This window comes from Orycteropus afer, unplaced genomic scaffold, assembly GCF_000298275.1.
Source record: "Orycteropus afer afer isolate SDZICR_OR568_19922 unplaced genomic scaffold, OryAfe1.0 scaffold00078, whole genome shotgun sequence".
NCBI lineage: Eukaryota > Metazoa > Chordata > Mammalia > Tubulidentata > Orycteropodidae > Orycteropus > Orycteropus afer.
The window spans coordinates 8,747,499-8,764,013 of NW_006921665.1; the positions used below are offsets into that span (position 1 = coordinate 8,747,499).

The 16,515-nt window shown below is 38.5% G+C and overlaps 1 protein-coding gene across 1 annotated transcript in view; it reads left to right on the forward strand.

Moving 5' to 3' along the window:
- SCAF4 (SR-related CTD associated factor 4) overlaps positions 1 to 16,515 on the forward strand; it is an 86,080-nt gene that overhangs the window by 33,529 nt on the left and 36,036 nt on the right. Inside the window, exons 3-5 of the mRNA XM_007941312.1 lie at positions 11,489 to 11,572; positions 12,211 to 12,255; positions 14,367 to 14,528. Coding sequence (XP_007939503.1) covers positions 11,489 to 11,572; positions 12,211 to 12,255; positions 14,367 to 14,528 — 291 coding nt within the window. The remainder of the gene's footprint in view (positions 1 to 11,488; positions 11,573 to 12,210; positions 12,256 to 14,366; positions 14,529 to 16,515) is intronic.

Genomic DNA, 16,515 nt, shown 5'->3' on the forward strand with positions numbered 1-16,515 from the left:
CCCCTGAGCTGTCTCCCTGTGCATAAGCAGCCCTTCTTTCTCCCATGATTGTTCTCTCCAAGGAGTGTATCTACCTCAGGTAAATATTCAACTCATATACTTGTCTTTTGTTTGGCTGGAAACCACAGGTGTGGGTTCAATTCCAGACCTGAAGGCAGCTAGGGGCCATAGTCTCAGCAGTTCCACCAGGCTCTATTGGACCCCTGCTGGCATCTTGCAACACAGTGGGATAGCCTGTAGTGTCACAGTAACACGTCAGTCTCCACAGGACGACAAACTGACAGACAAGTTTGTCTCCCTTAGTTGTTCCTAACCCCTCTGCACCTGCCTACCTAGGGCAGCAGCTTGAAAATAGAGCCATCCACAAGTGAAAAGCAACGTCTAAGCCCCAGCCCACCTTCCTCGGGCCCCAACCTTAAAATAATAGCCGCCCCCTAGTGAAAAGCAGCCCCTAGCCCTGGCCTGCCTACCTTGGTATTATAGAGATGTATTGTATAGATCTACTTATTGAGCACTTACATATCAGGACTACTAATCCTAACAACCTGATGAGATGAGTAGTACTCCCATTTTTCAGATGAAAAACTCCTTGATGTTTTTAAAGGCTTAGACTTACCAATATTTATACCGTTAGTAAATAGAGCGCCTTGTTATTTTGACTCTAAAGCGAGCTCTTAAATACTACACTGTATTCCCTTCATTGAACAATTAACCCCAAACATTGAATTCTAAAGATGTCATGGGCCAAGATTTCAAATGTCTCTCTTTCTTACCCTCCCTTGAGACTACTAATACAAGGAATCATAATGAATGATTCTTGACAATTTTTAGAACACTTCATATGTCAGGCTTCTGTATGTCATGCAGCAGGACACTGGTTTAGACTTTCTCATGGGCATTCAGCTAGTGACAGGGGAAAAAGCCAAACTTATATGTCTGCTACTGGTAAATATGCTTTTCCTACTATACTACAGCTTCTAAGAGGGACTTACACCTTTTTGGGAGGAGGACTTTGTGATTTTCTATGGCTGCTTTTTGATGGGTTTTGTTGTTGTCTTTTCCATTGACAGATTACATTAATTGTGAATATGAAATGTAATAGTGGGAGGGAGTGCTAAACTTAATATTTAGTGAACACTTGCTCTGTGCCAGTTGATACACAAATCATTTCATATATAAAAACTCATTTTGTTCTCCCTGAGCGTGATACCTGTGAAGTGCAGGTACCAGTATATCCTTTATACATATGAGAACACTGGCTTAGAGGGGTTAAATAACTTACCCAGAATATCTACATGACCAGATGCAGATTTAAAACTAGGTCTTTTTAGAAATTTTATTCACTAATAGATTCCATTGTAATTATATTAAAATGCATAATCTTGTCCATAAGAAATGTATTAATGGTTTGAAGGCATCTATACATTATTGACAACAACAACAACAACAATACATTATTGAAAGATGACTAGTAGTTAGTTTGGGCCTTATTTTCCTCATTTCTAAAACAGTAATGTTTTTGTCCTTAAACGCTGTGTTATATTTCCTCCTGCTAAAGGGGCAAGGAGGCCGCATCTTCGGACCTCCTGTAATCAGTCCCACAAGAGGAAGACAGAATCACCATCGGTAGCCCAAGGCCTAATCCTGCGAGGCCAGACATGCTGCCTCCCTCCAGACCTTTCACCAGCCCTGACGCCAGCTGTTCCTCCGGCAGCATCCACCACCTCTGTGCTGGGCTTGACAATTGGCTGCAGTGCCCACACAGAGCTCACAAATTACGGGGTTTATTAAGGAAACAACAGGCTACACTTCACGTTCAGGAACATGCTCGGTCTCTTTCGGCCTGCTATCTCACAGCCAACAGTCTCTCTTGAGACTGTCTCAGCAATGTGTGTCTCTCATGTCTCTCAGCTGGCAGAGATTCCTTCTGCCTCTAGGAGGGCTCCTTTTGAGCCTGGCAGAGTGGCAAACTAACCAGTCATAACATCAGAATTCTAAACACCTGAGAGAGCACGAACTTTCCAGAACATTGCTTTGTGCAGCTCTCAACAGAAATACCCCAGGTGGATAACTTTAACAATCAGAATCTCCTCGGTTGCTCATGACAAATTCCACCATGGAGTTTATAAAGGCTTATGGCTAGAAAAGCCACACTTTGTAATTTACCACACCACACCTCCATTAAACAACTCCACAACAGAGTGATGTGGGTCATTAGCTTTCATAATGTTTTACTATAACCCACACAGTAAGAATTGCATATTTCATGAAACTCAAGTGGTTGTACCTCCATACCTACACACCAAACAGAAGATTCACAAAGTAGTACTTAGCCTTACTGTGTACAATACTGTTTTATTTTTTATTCTTTCCACTAAAAAGTTTTGTGACTGCCTATTAAGATCATTTCTACTGTCTACTAATGTGTCTCAACCCACAGGTAGAAAAACACTGCTGTAGATTATCCCTACGATGCTTTTTTTTTTTTTTTAACAAAATTATGTGTGGTAGTTATAATAGCTAACATCTGTTGCTTACTTATGTTAAATGCTGCACTAAGTGCTTTTATATGAATTCTTTTATTCTTTAAATTTCCCTAAATCATTAGGGACTAATATCCCCATTTTACAGATGAGGGAAGAACTTCTTATAGCTAGTGAGTGGTGGAGCCAGGATTTCCAGCACAGTTTAATCATTGAGCCTGTGTTCTAACCATTTAGGGTCACTAAATGGCACAAATGATTTGCACCAGACTACTAACATAGAAGGACCTCTGGTAGCATAGTGCCTAAGGCACTTGACTGCTAACCAGAAGGCTGGCGTTCAAACCCACTAGCCACTCCTCGAAAGGAAAACTGGGCAATCTACTTCCGTAGTGATACTGCCTTGGAAACCCAAGGAGGGGTCGCTATGAGTCGGGGCCGACTTGATGCCACATAACAACAACAACAACTAAGAAAGAATTACAAACTGGCAGGGTGGTGGTTATTGAGTCAAATGAATGAAAGAGGAGGAAGTACTTTTCACAAATCCAAAGTCTTGTGAACTTGAAATGTGATTGCTTTGCTATATAATACCTCACTATCCTGACCATCAAAATTATGCTATTTTCCTAAGTCAACACCTTCAATACTGAATTGAAAGACAGTTTAAGCATCAAAAATTAATATTAAATGTAGTTATAACCTACATTACTTCTAACTTCTTTGGCCTCGCGCATAGCTTTACCTCTGTGTACTTTATTTTTTGTAAATGAGAAATCACTTATATATGACAAATGTATTTGCTAGTAGTTTACCTTCTCTGCTACCTTTTTGTCAGTTTGTCATACTGTGGTTGGTTGTGTGTTACTATGATGTTGGAAACTATGCCACCTGTATTTCAAATACCAGTAGTGTCACCCTTGGTAGACAAGTTCCAGCAGAGCATCCATTTAAAGACAGGCTAGGAAGAAAAGCTTGGCAGTCTGCTTTTGAAAACTATGGATCACAATAGAATATTGTTTGATACAGTGCTGGAAGTTGAGCCTCTAGCTTGTAAGGCACTCAAAACACATAGTAGCTGCAACAGTGCACTCAATAATAGCAGCAACCATGAATATAGTGCAAGACTGGGCGGCAGTTTATTATGTTATTTGTGGAGTGGCCAAGAATCAGATGACTTGATGGCAATTAACAGCAACATATATTCTAGTTTGAATCTATATGTATATATGCATACATACGAATTTCACTTAACATACGTATATAGTCCATGTCATCTTTGAAGTCTATGAGTCTATGTACTATTCCTCTTCCTGGAGAAGGATACCATGCTTGGTAAAGTAAGGGGTCAGCGAAAAAGAGGAAGACTCTCAATGTGATGGATTAACACAGTGGCTGTGATGATGGGCACAGACATGGGAACAGTTGTAAGTGTGGTCGCTCAGGACCAGGCAGTGTTTTGTTCCAGTTGTACAGAGGGTCACTATGAGTTGAAACTGACTCAGCGGTACCTAACAACTATTCTTCTGTGCTAATCTCTCATACCAAACCCCCAAAACCCATTACCATCGAGTTAATTCCGATTCATAATGACTCTATAGGACAATAAAACTTCCCCATAGAGTTTCCAATACTGTAATTTTTACAAAAGTAGATTGCCACATCTTTCTTCCATGGGATGGCTCGTTGGCTCCAGCTGCCAAACTTCAGGTTAGCAGCTGAGGATTTAAACCCCCCTGCACCACCAAGGCTTCTTATTCTACTATAAACCAAATTTATTGCCATTGGGTTGATTCCAACTCATAGTGACCTTGTAGCCCAGAGTAGAACTGCCCCATTGGGTTTCAAAGGCTGTAAATCTTTATAGAAGCCCACACTGCCCCCTCTTTCTCTGGTGGAACAGCTGGTGGGTTCAAACTGCTGACCCTTTGATTAGCAGCCCAGTCCTTTAACCATTGTGCCACCAGAGCTGCTTATAGTATTAAATCATTTCCTTCTCTTTTAGAGACTTACTGGAAAGAACTGGAGCTTTGGGAAATAGTAGACCATAGCTTGAATTCTACTTAATTAACTTTATGACTTTGGGCAGATTCTTGAACCTGTGTGCCTTAATGTCCTCATCTCTAAAATGGAATTAAAATGACTACCTCACCATAAAGACTATCATTGTTTCTGTTCAAATGAGTAATGGTTACCAGTAAAGTATATTGGTTCGTATATATTACATAAATTATTTATGTATAATTTACATAATTTCTGAGTTTCTGTTCAATGAAGAAGTTGATCTAGATATCAAGGAACCTTTCTGCTTTTCAAAGGATACAGTTTGACGAATTTGTGCTTTGAAAAGGTCAATAATAGAACTTTCATTGAGCTTTAAAAGGTAATTTTGTAAACTTCCATTTTTGAAGTTTATATATGCCTGTAATTTTTTTCATCATAAATTAAACACATGTTCACAGTGTTAAGATTTAAGAAAAGCGTTAGTAAAATACATCTAAAAAGAAACTTAAATGTGGCAAAACGCCTTTCAGTATTAACAAATTAAGAGATTATGGTCATCTGTAAAGCATTGAAACATGATTCTGTCTCCTCTTTGTGATGCACCGAGCTTGCTGCTCACTAATGTCATAAGTATTTGTTGAATGAATGAAAAATGAGCCAAAACTGCATTTCTGCTTCCTCACCTGTTATTCATTCCTCAACTAGTTGGAATTTGGAATCACTTTAAAAAAATTGATGTCACTTGGTACCACCTAATTGCCAAACTGAATGAATAAGTTTGATTTGTGTCCTTATTAAACTCTTACAGCATTTGACCCTGCCAAATGCCTTTAATTTCTGAAACATCATCTGCTAGTGTTCATTTCTGCAACTCCATTCTTTGCTGCATTGGATTTTTTGGTATACCATTATTAAACCAATAAACCAAAATTCTTTGCCATCAAGTTAATTCGAATTCATAGCAACCCCCATTGGATTTTCAAGGCTATAAATTTTTACAGAAGCAAACTGCCTCATCTTTCTTCTGTGGAGTAGTTGGTAGGTTTGAACCACCAACCTTTTGGCTAGTAGCCAGATGCCTTAATCACACCACCACAAGAGCTCCTATACCCTTGATAGGTATACCTTACATATAGCTCTTGGTCCTCTTCCATCACTAAAAGCACTGTATCAGTGACATCTCTCATTCTTACTGCTTTGATTCTATGACTGAAGTTTCTAAACTGGACCTTTCCTCTGTACTCCAGATAGTATTTCAGACTTTACCTGAAATCTCTGCTAGGATATTCAGGTAAAAATAAAAAGTTGCTGTCATGTTGATTGCAACTTATGGAGGCACTGTGAGGTCAGTAGAACTGTGCTCCATAGGGATTTTAATGCCCTGAATTGTCAGAAGATCGCCAGTCCTTTCTTCCAAGGTGCCTCTGAGTGGACTTGAATCTTCTACCTTTTAGTTAGAAGCCAAGTGCATTATATACACCACTCAGGGACCCTGAATCTTCAGTAGACATTCCATATTTAATTAAATATTTCATTGTTATCCCTGAACCAATACACTGTATACACAGGCACAGAAGCCTGCCTGTTATTTTCGGTATTCCCCATCATAATTAATGGCCTTTACATCTACTTAATCAATAAACAGCATTGTGCAAGGGTATGGTTATGCTATTTGGTATTTTGAGTTTCTTAGAATCAACAGATTTTTGTTCAGATCCATTCCCTGTGCATCATCTAAAATAAATAAAACCTGTCTTACCATCTTAGAACACGCATAACAAATTCATCTTAAGTGTCAGCATGATTAAATGAAATAATAAGATGAACCCCCTAAGTCAGTGCTGATGTGTGTTTTCGCTGATACTCATAAGGTTTTCACTGGCCAGGTTTTTTTGGGGGGTGGACACCCACCTTTCTTCCCAGTGTGTCTTAGTTGGGAAGCGCCACTGAAACCTGTCCACTATGGGTGACACTACTGGTATTTGAAGTTTGCCTCCAGCCTCACAGCAACGTGTAAGCCACCACAGTATGACAAACTGACAGATGACTGGAGGTGTTCATTGCAAATACTTTTTAATAACATAAATGGTGGCTATACACATGGACCTCACCAGATGGAATACACAGGAATCACATCTACTACATCTGTGGAAAGAGGCAATGGAGGAGCTCTGTAAAAAATCCAAACCAAACCCACTGCCATCGAGTTGATTCCAACTCATAGCAACCCCCATTGGGTTTCCAAGGTGATAGATCTTTACAGAAGTAGATTGTGTGATATTCCTTCTGCGGAGTGGCTGGTGGGTTCGAACCACCAAACTTCTGGTTAGCAGGCAAAATGCCTTAGGCACTACACCACTAGAGCTCCTTGGAGAAGTTCAATATCTTCTGTCAAAATATGACCAGGAGCTGGCTATGAAACAGGCCATCAGTTGTTCAAATGCAGGTTTAAGTTGAAGCTTAAGAAAATTAAAACAAGTTCACGAGAGCCAAAATAATAACTTTGAACAAATCCCACTTGAATTTAGAGACCATCTGAAGAATAGATTTGACCCATTGAACACCAGTGGCCGAAGACCAGACAAGTTACAGGACATGATATTAAGAGCATCATACATGAAAAAGCAAAAAGTCATTAAAAAGATGAGAAAGGAAGAAAAGACCAAAATACATGTCAGAAGAGACTCTGAAACTTACTCTTGAACAGAGAATAGCTAAAGTGAATGGAAGAAATGATGAAATAAAAGAGTTGAACAAAAGATGTCAGAGGGCAGCTTGAGAAGACAAAGTAAAGTATCATAATGAAATGTGCAGAGACTTAGAGTTAGAAAACCAAAAGGGAGGAACACACTTGGCATTTCTAAAGCTGAAAGAACTGAAGAAAAAGTTGAAGCCTCAAGTTGCAGTATTGAAGGATTCTATGGGCAAAATATTGAATGATGCAGGATGTATCAAAAGAGATGGAAGAAGTACAACAGAGATGGAAGAAATACACAGAGTCACTGTACCAAAAATAATTGGTTGGTGTTTGGCTGTTTCAGGAGGTAGCATATGATCAAGAACCATTGATATTGAAACTGAACTGAAGGAATTGGCAAAAAACAAGGTTGCAGGATTGACAGAATACTCATTGAGATGTTTCAGCAAACACTTGAGGCACTTATTTATACCGAGAAATTTGGAAGACACCTTCCTGGCCAGTTTACTGGAAGAGATTCATATTTGTGCCCATTGCAGAGATTGATAATCCAACAGAATGTGGAAATTATCAAACAATGTCATTAATATTACAAGTTAAACTTTGTTAAAGATAACTCAAAAATGGTTGCTGCTGTATATTGACAGGGAACTTCCAGAAAAGCGAGCTGGATTCAGAAGAGGACATGGAACAAGAGATATCATTGATGTCAGATGGATCTTGGCTGAAAGCAAAGAATACCAGAAAGATGTTTACCTATGTTCTGTTGATTCTGCAAAAGCATTCAATTGTGTGGATCATAACAAATTACGGATAACATTGCAAAGAATGGGAATTCCAGAACACTTGATTGTACTCATGAGGAAGCTATACATAGACCAGGAGGCTGTCGTTCAAACAGAGCAAGGGGACACTTGTTGTTGTTGTTATGTGCCGTCGACTCAGCCCCGACTCATAGTGAGCCCCTCCTTGGGTTTCCGAGGCAGTATCACTACGGAAGTAGGATTGCCCAATCTTCCTTCCGAGGAGTGGCTGGTGGGTTTGAACTGCCAGCCTTCTGGTTAGCAGTCAAGTGCTTTAGCCACTGTGCTACCAGGCATAGTTTAAAATTCAGGAAGGGTGTACATCAGAGTTGTAGTCTTTCACCATACTTACTCAGTGTGTGTACTGAGCAAATAATCCAAGAAGCTGGACTGTATGAGGGAGAACACAGCATCAAGATTGGAGACTCATTAACAACCTGTAGATACGCAGATGACACAGCAGGGCTTGCTGAAAATGAGGAAGACATAAAGTACTTATTAGTAAAGATCAAAGATTATAGTCTGCAGTATGGATTACACCTCAACATAAAACAAAAATCCTCACAACTAGACCATTAGCATCATCACAGTAAGTGGAAGAAAGATTGAAATTGTCAGGGATTTCCTTTTACTTGGACCCACAATCAGCACCTGTGGAAGCAGCAGTCAAGAAGTCAAACATTGTATTGCACTGGGTAAATCTGCTGCAAAAGGAGCAAAGATATAGCACTTTGAAGACTGACGTGTGCCTAGCTCTGGTATAGTAGTGGATAAGGCATTTGGCTGTGCAAGAAGCACATGGGGGTGGCATCCTCACCTCCAAACTCAAGAGGGGGAGGTGGAATCACCATCAACAGCCCAAGACTTATTCCTGTGAGGCCAGACATACCACCACCCTCTAACCTTTTTACTGACTGACATCAGCCATCCCATCCAAGGCACTCACTACTTCTCTGCTGGGTTCGATAATTCATTACAGTGACCACACAGAACTCACAGACAGTACTCACAATTATGGGGTTAGGGAAGTAATTGGTTACAGTTGAGGTTCAGGAATCCTCTCAGGATACAGTTCTTTGATCACAACAGTCTCCCCTCTGTTATGTCCTCAGGCACGCCTCTCTGGCCCTTGGCCTCTTGGCCTGGCCTCTGCCCTGCTAAGGCAAGTGTTACAAAGCTCTTTTAGCTCTGCAGATAGGTACATCTAGGTGCACCCCACTCCACTGTGAAGTCTTCTCACTCGGTGGGCCAGCCAGCCCGCCACTCTTACCTCTTGCTTCTTGGTTTCTCAGCCAGGGTGTCTCTGCCAAGGAGGTCTGGCACAGGATCTTGGGTCCACAGGGGGGCTCCACTTCACCTCCAGCTCTTCTCTCTTGATGGCAGTGAACCCCCCCCCCTTTCTTCTAGTAGGGCTCATTTTAAGCCCAGCAATATGGCAAAACCAGCCAGTCCTTGAGTTAGTTCTTTACACGTTGTTTGCATAGTCCCACCCAGTAATCTGGGCACCTAACAACAACAACGCAGTAATCTGGTGGTAGTTACAAAGACCATGGATAGAAAAATCATGCCAAGTAATTCACTCCACCACAGGCTGCTATCCAGAAGGTCAGGGGTTCAAACCCATCAGCCACTTCGCAGAAGGAAGATGGAGCAATCTACTTCCATAAAGATTTACTGCCTGGAAAACCCAGTGGGGGTCGTTATGAGTCAGAATCAACTTGGTGGCAGTCAGTTAGTCGAGTTAACACAAGTCTTGGTATTTTCAGTAGTCTCATGCATGTGAAAGCTGGACAATGAATAAGGAAGCCCAAAGAAGAGTTGATGCCTTTGAATTGTGGTGTTTGGCAAGGAGTAATGAAAATACCATGGACTGCCAAAAGAGTGAAATCTGTCCTGGAAGAGTTGCAGCCAGAATGCTTCTTAGAAGTGAGAATGGCCTGATTTTGTCTTACCTACTTTGGTGATGTTGCCTTGGAAAAGGATATCACACTTGTTATAGTGGAGGGTCAGTGAAAAAGGGGAAGACAGTCAACCAGATAGATTGACACAGTGGCTGCAATGATGAGCTCAAGCGTAGCAAGGATTGTGAGGATGGTGCAGGACAGGCACTGTTTCGTTCTGTTGTGCATGGGGTCGCTATGAGTTTGGAGCCTCCTCCATGGCACCTAAGAGTATGATGTATGTCATCAGAAGCAACACTGGTCTTGTGTGCTCAATTTTTTGTTTTTTATTTTAATGATGAGAAATGTTTGAATTGATCAGTAAAGAGGCTTTTTATGGCATTAGATGAATATTAGCTCTGGGTTGGGTTTCACCAAAATTCTCCAGCTCTTAATGGCTTAGAAGTAGTTCTGAGTGTTGCTCATTCTTAATATCCATGTACATCCCTTTTTTTCTGTTTAAGGTACAGAGAAGGAAATAGAATAGCAATAAATTGTTAATCAATTATATGATTTATAAATGGTCAGACTATGCCCTTTTTAAAATGTATGGCATATATTCATAAGTAATGCAGTATTGGTGTTTTTTGGGATTTGTGTTTAAATTCAAATATTTTAAATTGTTTAGTTTCTTATGTTTTATATAATTTGAAAGATTACTCTCTTTGATCTTTCTAATTGTTTTTAAATTAGTGAATGTTTATGCTTCAGAATTTTATTTCATTGAGTTGGTAAATAAAATAATGAAGAATCAGTGACCTTATTTAAAACATGAATCTTTTTTCTTTTTTTTAAATGAATTCCTTTGTACTAACCATTCGGATTAACATTTTTAATATGAGCTGCTTTTTTTTTTTTTTTAAGGAACAAATTAAAGAAATTTCAAATTCTTAGATGAGCATCACATAATTATTGCTTTATAATAGCTTTTTTTTTTTTGCCTGATCTTACACATGTTTCTCCGAATGACCTTTAGAAGTATTTTAAATTCTCATGCAAAATCCAGTTGATACTTGGGATTCAGAAGGCTTTAAATATTGATAAAAACCAAAACTGCCATCAGTTTGGGTTTCAGACTCATAAATCTTTACAGAAGTAAATTGCCCAGTCTTCCTTCCGTGGAGTGGCTGGTGGGTTTGAACCGCCCACCTTCTGGTTAACAGTCAAATGCCCTAGGCACTACACCAACAGAGCTCTTTTAAATATTGGTAAGAGTTTCACTATTAAGTTCCACCTAGGAACATGGTATGTTTCTTTCCATTATTGTTATTTTTTCCCCTCTTCTATTTTGAATATGATCTTTTTTCATTACTTTCCAAGTGATATTATAGGTTATCTAATACTCTGGGTTTTCATATACTGGCCAGATTGTTAAACTCTTTGTTCCAGAAGTTTGTTACTCTCTTAGTGAATACATTAGAAAGACATTTGTAGAGCTGGGTAATTTGCCCTCTAATTTTATAAAACTTGGTTGGGGGCTGGTTGTCATTATTGAGAAGAACCTTACATTGCTTGGGTTTTTGCCTTTTTAAATAATCATTTCCTTTTTTTTTTTTAAAGCTCTTTTCCCTTATGGATATGAAACCTCCTATCTCTCGAGCCAAGATGATTCTCATCACTAAAGCTGCTATTAAAGCAATTAAGGTAAGAGTAAAATAAACATATTCAGTTTGAGAAATATTTTTGAAATTTTGAAAGTTTTTATTAAGCATGAGAGAATTCGTTTTGTGCATTAGTTCAGTGCTGAATCAGAGAGCCCTGAACGTACGTGCCTGACAATACGTACCTGACAATACTGTACATTTGCATCATCATCTTCAGTTTCAAAAGAATTTTTTCTTTAATCTTTGTAATAAACCAGTTGGTTATTAGCCTCATTTTTATAAAAGAAACTTGAACTCACTGAAGTTAAAGATCACACTTTAATAAGTTACTCACTTTAGAAACTGCATTTTTTTGTTTCAAGTGCTTTGTTCCTATCCCTCATACTGTGTTGCCTGTAATAGTAAGCTGCTTTATGAATGGTTAATGATTAAAAATCTAAGCAAAAGACCACATTTGCTTAGGTTTTTTTTTTTTTTTTTTTTTTTGGCTGTTTTATTAATTCATTTCTGAATTCTAATATAAAAATTTTTTCTATTGAATTATAATGTTTATTTCTCATGATTCATTTAATATTATCTTCATTTATTTAAATTAGGTAAATGTGTTTAAGTATTTACTAATTAAGGGAGATGTAGAAATATTTAACTGGACAGTAATTTTCTTTTAATTCTTTTCAGCTTTATAAGCATGTAGTTCAAATAGTAGAAAAGTTCATCAAAAAGGTAACTATCTGTTTTATTACTACCTCATTTAATTTATGATTGGCATTTATAATTTACTTTGTAAATTGTAATTTGGAGACAAGTATTCAGTAGAGGTTCTGTTAATCACTAGAGGGGCTTTGAAAATAGAACAAATTACATTTGTTGGAATACTGTTGATTGAGCACTAGAGGACTGAAGATGGAGATTTATGTATTTTTTTTATGTTGTCCTCTTGGCACAGTGCTGTATAGTTTGTTTTGGAAAATGTTCAAAAAGTATTATGAGTGCAATAATTAAGTGCTCAGCTGCTAACTGGAAGGAAGGTGTGTGCTTTGAATCCACTAGCCACTCCACTGGAGAAAGATGTGGCAGTCTGTCTGGTTCTGTAGATTACAGCCTTGGAAAACCTATGAGGGAATTCTACTCTGTCTCTGGCTATAGGGTTGCTATGATTTGGAGTCAGATTAGCGGCACACAATAACAATAAACGTTTGTGGAAATGTTCCTAACATGGTCTTTGAGTACTGGCTTAGGGATAGATATTAATGCTCCAACAGGCAGAAAAAAACCCTAGAGGTTTTTATGATAGCAAATCAAAGTAAATTGGGGAAGAAAAAAAAAAAAAAAGAAAAGAATGACCTATATGCCACAACCTTCAAGCTATGAATTGGATTTACTTTTTATGTACCTGAACATTTATAAAAGTGAAAATTGGGAAATACTAAGATAAGCTACTTTTTCCATAAACCTGCAAAGTATTTCATTGCATGATTATTGGCATGATTCATTTAGCAAGTTGGATATTTAGATAATTCTAATTTTTTAGTTATTAAAAGTCCTTCATTAGCTAACCCTAGCAAAACAATTGTATACATCTTAATTGTTTTTGTGGGATAAATTCCCAGATGTAGAATTGTTGGATCAAAGGTTTTTTTCTATTTGTCTGTTTTCTAAATTTTATGGATTTGGTTATTGTTTTGAGAATATACACAAAAAATAGACCAACAGGTTCTATATGTACAATTTAGTGACATTCTTTGAATTGTGCAACCATTCTCACCCTCCTTTTCTGAGTTATAAGGAACTCTGGTGGCACACTGATTAAGTGGTTGGCTGCTAACCTCAGGGTCAATGGTTCAAACCCATCAGCTGCTCCATGGGAGAAAGATGAGACAGTGTTTCCATGATGATTTATGATTTATAGCCTTGGAAACCCTGTGGGGGAGTTCTGCTCTGTGCTGTAGGGCTGCTATGAGCCAGAATCGACTGGATGTCAGTGGGTTTTTTTTCCCCCTGAGTTGTAGATCAAAGGTTTTAAATAAGGCAGTACTTTAATTGCTAAATTGCCCTCATATATATGAGGTTGTATCTGTTTCCACTACCAGTAGACAGGTTCATAGGTGCCTATGTCTCTTCTTCTTTTATTTTTGGCTTTTCTTTTTGTCTTGTCACCTTGAGAAGGCAAAAATAACCTTCTTAAAATTTTTATTTATCTGGTACTGTGCTTCTTTACTAGGATTAACAATGACACATTATTAAAAAAAATTCTTTTGATAATTTTAAAAGATAAAATGTGTTTTTTTGAGCAGATTGAATTGGAGTAGAGACTGTTATAGTAAGTAGATTTATAAAGTAATGTTGACTCTCAGGCTTGTAAAATATTGGAGGTCCAAGACATTAAGAGGAGCTCTGGTAGTACACTGGTTAAAGTATTCAGCTGTTAACCAAAACGTTGGCAGTTTGAACCCACTTACTGCTCTGCAGGAGAAAGATGAGGCAGTCTGCTTCTGTAACAATTTACAGTCTTGGAAACCCTATGGGACAGTTTTACTCTGTCTTACAGGGTCACTATGAGTTGGAATTCACTCTCACAGTGCTTTGAAGGCATAAAGAGAATAATAATAGTTCTGTATAGACGTGTGGGAAATTCAATCAGTTTGCTGTTAGAGAGCTGGAACATTTGAGTAGTTTCTAAACAGAAACAATCATTGGAGATACACATAGATGTCAATTGCCAATCACTGGAGTTAAATATATATATATATATATGTTTCAAAAATGTTAGATAAATATGTGTCAGATAGTAATTTTGCTTTTCTTGAATTGATTGTACATCATTGTCTTTGCAGTGTAAACCAGAATACAAGGTTCCAGGATTGTACGTAATCGACTCAATTGTGAGACAGTCTCGTCATCAGTTTGGAACTGATAAAGATGTTTTTGGGCCAAGATTCTCTAAAAACATAACTGCCACATTCCAATATTTATATCTTTGTCCATCTGAAGATAAGGTAGAATTAACGATTTTTAAATTAAAACTTGAAATCATGTTGGGCTTGTTTAAGGGGAGATAAAGATTTATTTGCCATTTTTGTTTTGTTTTATTTTTAAATTGAGGCTATAGTGAAACTACTGGGTTTCAAAGTTACTTGGATTAGGTCTTTTTCCTCCTCCCCTTTCTGAGTGGTTGTAGTATTACTTTGAAATGCAGATAAGTTCATTGGTTTTTGTGTGTATTTACAGTTGTTGTTTTGTTGTTGTTTTTTAATTGTGATTTGGGTGAAAGTTTACAGCGCAAATTCATTTTGTATACAGCAGTTCATACCCACTTTGTTTCATGACATTGATTGCAAACCCTACAATGTGACAGCTCTCTTCCTACTTTCTGTGGTTACCTTTTCCCTTTGTCCTTCTTTTCTATGTTTTCCTGCCCTCTAAGCTATCTCCCATGGTTAATTATTCTAAGTAGTGTACCTGTCTGGTGTAAATGTTCACCTTATATGCCTATTGTTTGGTTTATCTATTTTCTTACGAAGTACATCAGGAATGTTGTAATTTTGAAATATGAAAGATCACTATCTTGCCTTAAAGAAGCATTATTGGAAAGACTTACTTATAGTTGAGTGATACAGAAACTGTAGTAAAGGCAGTGCTCATCTCAGGTTGTTACCTGTTCCAGAAGAGAAGGACCCATGATTAATGGCTTTTCCGGGCATACAAAGGTGCTGGAGTACAAATGGTATTTGTTAGCAATCAGACTATAGTATTTAATTTCTCATTAAATAGTAGTTGTCATATGAAAATGTAGAAAGACATTAAAGACATAATAACTTCACTCTGATACATGGGAAGATACACAGATGCAGGTAAACATACTCAGTATGATAAAATATGACATTGTTTACAATCAATGGCATAGATATATATATATATATATTTTTTTTTTTTTGAGTGAAAGCTTGCAGAGCAAACCTACCCCCTGAAGTGTCTCCCTGTGCATACACAGTCCTTCTGTTCTCTCATGATTGATCTCACCAAGGAGTGTATTTACCTAATGTAAATGTTCAGCTCCTATGTCTGTCTTTTGTTTGGCTGGAAGCCACTTGAGTGGGTTCAATTCCAGACCTGAAGGGGAGTTAGGGGTCATAGTCTCAGTGGTTCCATCAGGCTCTATCAGACCAGCAAACCTGATTCCCTTTTTTTTGGTCAAATGATTTTGACTTGTTCCACATTGTTCTCCCACTCTGTCCAGGATCTCCTACATAGATACCCCTCTGAGTAGTTGACCGTGGTAGCCGGGCACCATCTAGTTCTTCTGGTCTCATAGTCGTATAGGCTGAGGGTCACATAGTGTACCAGTTGCTTGGAATAATTGTTCCCATGCATCTTTGGTTTTCTTCATTCTTCTTTGGTCTGGACGAGGAGAGACCCATCATTGCATCTAGATGGCCGCTTGCAAGCTTTTAAGATCCCAGTTGCTACTCACCGAAGTAGGATGTGGAACAGTGTTTTTGTGTAGTATGTTATGCCAGTTGAGCTTGATGTCCCTTGCAACTATGGTCCCAAGCCTACAGGTCCAGCTATTTGCCTCCCTCTGGGTAGCTGGCTGTGGCCAAGAAGTGACAACAACCTTGCCCCTTGTCAGCTCTACTATATAGCTGGGAATTCTTACAGAACATACAAATACACTTGTAGAAATATTGTCTGTACATGGTCTTGGGCATGCTCCTTCCCTGTATAGACATACCTTATAGTTCAGCCTGTCCACCCATCTATCCACCCATAGATCAGTGTTTCCCTTCACTGATGACACAATACTGTATGTGCAGAAGGGTTCATCTTTGTTGTCTGCACCTCCTGTGCACACTGTGTATCTTCTTCTTCCTCAATGCCACTGTATTGATCACTCACATTTGGTATATTGCCCTTCTCTTCACCCAAATCTATACTTGTCTCTACCTATCTAACAGATGTTCCCTCCCCTCCCTTCCCACCCCT